The sequence below is a fragment of the Olea europaea genome, chromosome 18 (genome assembly GCF_002742605.1).
Source record: "Olea europaea var. sylvestris chromosome 18, O_europaea_v1, whole genome shotgun sequence".
Classification (NCBI taxonomy): Eukaryota; Viridiplantae; Streptophyta; class Magnoliopsida; order Lamiales; family Oleaceae; genus Olea; species Olea europaea.
In genome coordinates, this window is record NC_036254.1 from 28,212,628 (window position 1) to 28,219,982 (window position 7,355).

At 37.9% G+C, this 7,355-nt stretch overlaps 1 protein-coding gene across 1 annotated transcript in view; it reads right to left on the bottom strand.

The window, feature by feature from the left end:
- LOC111368057 overlaps nucleotides 1–6,645 on the bottom strand; it is an 11,683-nt gene extending 5,038 nt beyond the window's left edge. The window contains exons 1-7 of the mRNA XM_022989234.1: nucleotides 3,684–6,645; nucleotides 3,472–3,600; nucleotides 3,184–3,372; nucleotides 3,014–3,066; nucleotides 2,596–2,911; nucleotides 2,321–2,405; nucleotides 2,021–2,206 (exon numbers count right to left, since the gene is read on the bottom strand). Coding sequence (XP_022845002.1) covers nucleotides 2,021–2,206; nucleotides 2,321–2,405; nucleotides 2,596–2,911; nucleotides 3,014–3,066; nucleotides 3,184–3,372; nucleotides 3,472–3,600; nucleotides 3,684–6,377 — 3,652 coding nt within the window. The 5' untranslated portion in view covers nucleotides 6,378–6,645. The remainder of the gene's footprint in view (nucleotides 1–2,020; nucleotides 2,207–2,320; nucleotides 2,406–2,595; nucleotides 2,912–3,013; nucleotides 3,067–3,183; nucleotides 3,373–3,471; nucleotides 3,601–3,683) is intronic.
- Nucleotides 6,646–7,355: the final 710 nt, after the last annotated feature.

Sequence of the window (7,355 nt, forward strand, 5' to 3'; positions counted from 1 at the left end):
TTCCCTACTGAATTACTCCTGAGGTCACTATACCAAAAAATGATTACTTATCCTAAAACTTTTGGTTTCCTATTTATTGGATGGAAAATGAATAGTATGTGAAATTATTCAAACGTGACGCAGTTAAAGTTGAATACAAGTCAATAGCAAATAATCTTATTGATAATAAGGTCATTAAAAGGTTAAAGTACCAAAATCTGCAATGAAAAATATTAGCCCCTATTTGTTTCCCATTATTTACTCATTAAAATGAAAAATATGACCTTTATCCATCACATCAAGCCACCTTATTTGAAAATCTACCTCTTGTGTGGGCCCATAACGGCTGTATTTTTCATTCTCATTCTTATATTAATGTGGCTCAAACGGGTAATGTATCGGCAAAAATATTCTGAAATTTTTTGTCCTTGTATTATTATCTTAATTCAATTTTTTTAATTAATAGTTGTGACCTCGCACCCACTGGAATAAAACCCTGGCTCCACCCCTTTGCATGTAGCAGGCCCAAAAGCCCATCAAGGTGATAAAGAAATAAAGATAGCTGCTCCCATGAAAACATTTTACCCTCTCATCCCATCTAGGCACGCATACTTGAAACTATCAGAGACTCTAAAATTGGGTCAAGATGGTAATTTTGAAAATTGCAAATACCACTTCAAAATGCACCTGGAAAAATTAATTCCAGTATTTTACTCGTAATTTGATTTGAAACATCAATAGCCCCAGTATCAAAGAAATTATTCTTCTCAGAACTGCCATAGTCGGAAACAACCTACATTGGCACTTGTCCCACCAATCCAGTGACCCAAAAAACAGAGAGAGAGATCTTCCATGAATAAAGCAAAGTGCCTCAAAAAAAATACAAGCATATTTTTACCTATTGAAGATCCTCATTGCCAATAATTCTCAACAAAAATTAGCAACATGACATCATTTTTCAATAACTTAGCATATGTTTGGCACAACTTAATTGAAAATCATTTTTCCTCAAACTCATTTCAACCACACATTTAATTTTGCACATGGACACATAACTTTTCTCAACGTTTTAACCACATATTTTCCAAAAAAAAAAAAAAGGATCAATTTTCACGTTAAATAATATCTTCCAAACAAACACTAACAAGTCAAAATTTTTATAGCAAATGACTTCAAATAGTGAATGACAAAGAGAATACAATGGCAGTAATCGAATTATCACGTACAAAACTTGGGCCAGCAGATGCATTTCTAACAATGTTCAAAAATCCTAATTTTATCAAATAAATCAATTAAAATCAAGTCACCTGCATCACCGATAAGATTAGTGACTAATTAAAAAAAAATTATCTATCAAAAAGAATTATTAAGCCCTTGTTTGAGCCCCATTCTTTTTGTTGGGGGGGGGGGGGGGGGAAAAAAAAAAAAAATAAAAAATTAACTTCAGTGGACTTGGCCCCTATTTGACAACGATTATTTGTGGAAAATAAAGTTCCGAATAGAGTTTTTTAAGAGAATAAGTGTTTAAATAGTAGGGAAAAGTTTTGGGTTTACATGCAAAATATTTTATCTTATGAATGTGTGGTTGAAAATGAGTGTGGAGGAAAAAAAGTTAAAAATAATGGGTTGTCAAACAGTGGCATACTTCTTATGACAAATCAATATAACCTTCACCCAAAAATAGAAACAAAGATAAAATTTACAAGCAAAAGCAAACGATTATACAAATAAAATTGCAATTCCAATCAAGCATAGAAAATCAATGGTAAAGCTGTAATGGAGACCATCTACCCCAAAATGAACTGAAAACAAAAAGAGTTTCAGGATGTATGGCTTTCAACAGAAAAATAAGGGAAAATTAAGGTGTCCAGGACAAAAGGTGGATCCATCTATTTATAATTCATCTTTTACCAAGACAGAGTTATGAACACGCTAAATGGTAACAAACTCATGGATCAAAAATTGATTATAGAGGCATTCAATTTACAGAAAAAATCCCAATATAGCAAGCCAAGAATTTGTTATTTTAGTGAGTACATACCGCATTCTTCAGAGACTCTGTGGGTAGATCTTAGTTGACCAACTTCAGTATTTTGCTTCTCTGAAGAGACTGGTTGATACTTTCCATCACTTAATCTAGTCGGAGTCTTTTGCCGTCTACCTCTCCTGCGTGAGCTTCGGTCAGAAGGTAAAACACCATCTTTCAGAACTCCTCCATTGTTTAAGCCTGCAAGAGGAATCATATGATAGCACTTTCAAAGTTTAGTGAAGTTACCAGAAGGGGCCCAATACACAGCGAAAACTCTTCTTAACTTTCCAAGATAGTGAGAAAGATTGCTACCAGTTCTCCGTGCAGTCCCGTTGGTGGTGTTCTTCAGCAGACTATCCGGAATGGGCATAAATTCATCCTTCTGTATTAAGGTTTCCTAGAAATGCAAGCTCGTAAATTTCAGTAAGTTTAAATAAAGATTATTTCTCTTTCTCGAAAAGGAATTATCATAACATTTTAACTAATATAAAGGCAGCATTACACTCTTTTCATAATGAGTGGCCATAAGCAAAAAATAGGTAGCAGCATTATTTCCAACTTGAGGACCTTTGAGAAAAAATCCTCACCTTGCCATTTGTACATGGCTCATTGGCATCTTGGACATCATAATTGTGCATCAAGTCAGTATCAGGCATTGCAACTGCTTCCATCTTTTCAGGAATTGTTCTGGATATCTTCTTATGCAGTTCCTCGAGATGCTTCTGTTTTGCCTCATTTTCGATACGTCTTTGATATTCCAGAGTTTCTTCAAGCTTTCTTTCCTCTGCTTCTAGTTCACTAATGCGTCTGTATTCCTCTTCCTGTAGTCTCAAAGCATCATCATTCCCAGCTACAGCACTGTCTGCATCTGGATTGTCTCCATCATGAGCATTTGGAAGTGATCTGCAGCAATACAGTAAAAGAAAAGGATAATAAAGGAGAATTTAGAAGAAACACGGGAATAACATGCACATTAAAATGCCCCGCGTGCAAAAAGAGACATACATCTCTTCAGATGTCTGATCACGAAGCATATTCAGCTCACCATAACCAATGACCTGCAAAATAGTAGTTGGAATGTAAAGCAAGTTAACCGTAACTTCACATCTCACAGTTCTCATAATAAACATATCGACGATAATAAACCATAAAAAGTCTCGTCATATGGTTCAAACCTTTAAATCCTTGTTTTTCCGATTATCCTTGTTCTTTTTCTTATCCTTCGTCTTCTCATGCGCATGTTTTAAGTTCTCACCTCCCCCAACACCCTTATTAAAATCTAGAGCAAGTTCTGCTAAAAATGCTTCTCGGGCTGCATCAGATTTCTCAGTGGCATCTTTCTCCGCCATATCCTCCAGTTGAGCCTGAAAATAGGTGAACAAAGGATACCTAAAACTCGCTGCACAAGGTCACAAGGAAGCCGAGGGGATGTTTATAAAACTATGTTATATTAGAACACAGACCCGCAAAAATGATTTCACTAGAGGCACTAAGATTGCTTGAAAATCATCGGCAGCCTCAGGCTCAAGCTTAACTTTGAACTGGTGCATCACGGTCATAATTCGCATGATTCTTGAATCAATTTTGCTGAGCTGTATCACTGAAAAAAGTGAGATAAAGCAGCAAAGCAGACCCCTACTGATGGAAAAAATAAAAAAAGAACTAATGCAACAACCTCAATAGAAACTTGTTCTTTCTGTCTCTGTATTGCCACTTCTATGCAAGAGTCCACCTGATGCAAATAGTCCTTAATTCCCCAGTCATCATCTTCACCAGATTCTATGTCACAAAGATGAGATGTCACACCAGTATAAGTTTCCTCAAAGCCAAACTGGTTGACATTCAAGGATTCAGCATCCTTTAAAACATTTGTGATTGCGTCCAACTCGGACCTATTGCTGATTCTGGTCATTTCATTGTCATGCTCAATGAGTTCTTCTCGACGCTTCCTCAGGACAGAGTCATAACTTTGGCGAACATAATCCGTAACATGATCTCTTTTCTTGCCCTCTTCCAAACAGAAATCCTCAACAGCCTGCAACGCCTCCTCATAACTTAAATGCTCACATTTTCTCTCACACAAGCCCTGAAGATGGTAAAATTCCTTCTCAAGCAACTGAAGAATTTCCATACCTTGCTGTGCTTTCTCTTCTCTTGTACGCTTCCAGGATGCCAATTGTTCCCCACTTGAGGGACCAGTAAATATCCAGGATAGCAATGCATCTGAATCAAGTACAACCCCATTCTCAAAGTTGAGACATGATGCAGTTGCTGCACTAGAATCATTACTATCAGCATTATCGCATGATGAAGGAGAGAGCTTGCAGGGAAGAAAATGCTCATCAAGCACCAAAAACGAAGTCCCTGGACAAAGAATTACCCGCTCCCCATGGTCAACATCCTTCATGCCGCTGTTTAAATCACCGGTGGGATTATTTCTATCAGAATATCTACCTAGTCCGCAAGAATGAGAAATTTCCTGCAAAAAATTCAAGATTTTCTTGAGCTCTGAAGCACCTAAAAAGCAGATGCACAGAGGTGTTTGGTCCACATTGGAATTAAGAAGCAGAGAACCAAAGACACCTTGCAGCTCCTCCACTGCAAAGTGTATAACCTTGCTAAGATGACTTGAAGCAAGATACTTCTGTTTGATAAGAGCCTGAAATATGGAATGGATTTTTTCAAGAAGCTTTGCACGCTCAGGATCATCAGACGAAGGCCAGTTTTTATTAATGAGACTTTCCTTACTGTCTTGATCACCATCATAACGCATCCACTCAACATCTTCATATTCCCTGCTCTCTTGGGTAGTAGCATTGCAATTATCATCCAATTCCTTCTTTCCAATTGATGATTCCCATTCATATTCACTGCAATAAGAGTCAACAAAACATTCTTTGGAATCATCTGAGTCATTTCTTGTGTACGAGTCGTCATGAAAATCAGGTACCTCAGATTTTGAATGTTTTTCGAGCATCCTACTTGCAGCAGTTAAATCCAACGGTTTCCAAGAACAGTTAAGAAGCATCTCGGCCCACTCCTTCTCAACAGCTTGGGGTAAAATCGACTGCAATTTGGGTATCAAAATCCCCATATGATCCTGCACAACATGCTGCATGTACAAATCTCCACTAGTAAATTTCTCGTTGCAGTGACAGCATTTCCAAAATTTCCATACTTTGTTTAATTCACCAAAAGATAAAGCTTCATTAAGCACCTCGCTTGCAGACAAGTCCTTTAACAGACCGAAATGAGCTTTGAGATCCGATATTCTAACTCTAAGCAACTCTTTCCTCCCATCCAAACTCATTGAGTTCCAATATGACTGGACCAAGTCCCTTCTCTCAGCTGAAGACGAATTTTTCCTCACATTCCCACTTTTCCTTCTTTCTGCCACTCTCTGCCCCAACCCAGAACCAGAATCCAACAACTTGGTATTATTTTCCCCATTTCCCAACTGGGGAGACTCGGACTTCTGCTGTAAAAGCCGAGCTGCGGCTACCCTCACCTCAATCTCCTTCCGTCGTTCCTCAGGAGTCTTAGTTGCCTTCTTAATCTCATTTGGCCTTCTAGCCTGCACCAATCTCAATTCCATTGGGTCCTCTGCCACCCTCCTTATTGGAATCAAACGAAACTTCTCCTCCCCATTGCCTAAATTCTTCATCCACGTTGAAATTGATGCAATGTTCGACTTCTGAATTAAAGATCTAAGCTCACTTTGCACGTGGGCAACTCGAGCCTCGGATGTAGAGATCCTCTGCTGGCTCTCCTCTTGCAAGCTCTCCTTGGCAGGGTCCACAGGGTTCTCAATTGCCAATGCCCTCTCACACTCTTGCACCACCTCCTCGTACTCCTTTCCCTCATTTGCCGCCTCATACAACAAATTCGCATAAAAATGTGCAAACTCAATAGAATTCGGGGACAAAGTCATGGCTTTCCTCGCGCTCTCAATCGCATTCTTCAAATGCCGCTGTTTGGCATTCGGGTCGTCAATAATCAAGGCTACTTTCACACAAACAGTCCCCTGAACACGGTGAATCAAAGCCGAGTGAGGGGAATTCTCATGTTTAGAGCATAAATCCTTCATCAACCTTAGGGCTTTGGTATGGTTCCCCCGCCGCAGTGACGTGAGTGCCTTCTCACATTCAAACTTGATTGCACTATACGATGAAGGGTTTGCAATTGCATCGTTCTTACTTTCCAAATTTAGGGCCTCGAGTTTTTCAGCTATGTATGTGGTGGGATTTTGTATATTATCCGAAAACGTTGCAGCACCGTCGACGGCAACAATTGCAGAGGACGGCGCCACGTCGGACGGTGGCTGTGAGGATTTGGAGCGCGGAGCGAGATTTCGCTTCTTATTCCCCATATCAATAATTCAAATAACTACTCAATTGCATGCATATATACACATATATCCAATCATATATCGGCTCTATCTATCTTCTTCTGTATAAATGGGGAGAGAGAGAGACTTACTCAACAATCTTGGTCAAAAAACGATCGGAAGCAAGGAAGTGTGCAAAGTGAGTGATTTTTTATTTCTTATTTTTGCAACTCTGCTATATATTTTTTTTATTTTATTTTAAATTTTTTGGGGCAACGTTGTAGGGGTAGGTGGCGAAATGAATTTGTTTATTTCTTCATTTTTGGTTGAATGAGATTTTCTAACAAAACAATAATTATAGGACACGTTGAATAGTGATTAAGAAAATTAATTTTTTAATTGTTAAAGTGAATAGTGGGTTTCGCCTGTGATTGAAGAAATCAAAAATAATTACTGAAATAATAAAATAAAAATCAAAAAATTATTTTTTTAGGGTGAAAATTTGCTACCAAACGAGGGCATAATAAAAAAATTGAAAAGGTGGATGTTACACAATGCAAAATTTGAAGGAAGATGATACGTTTTTCTAGAACTTTTAATTTCTTAAAGTATTAATAATGCATTACAATATTCTTTATTGATGTCTAAAATTTGAGATATGAAATCTAAAAGTTGAACCCCGACCTTGAGGGCCTATATTGTCTTGTCCTTAGAGTATCGTGAGGGAGGTAAATCGCGAAATGTGCCTCAACAGATTAGGAAACAAGAGTTTACTCGTACACTGATACCTACAAAGAGTTCAATTTCATATATTAGAAATTGAACCCTCACACTGCGACTGCCAGCAAAGCTCACAGGGTTATGCCCCGAAGGATGTTGAGATATGAAATATAATTAATATAAGGTGTTGTGTATGAATATTTAAAACTTGTGGCCAAAATGTGTCAATGAGTAGGATGCATTTATATTTTGTATCTATTTAGTAATAAATAAATTTATTTAATTTTCAGATGTGGCTAA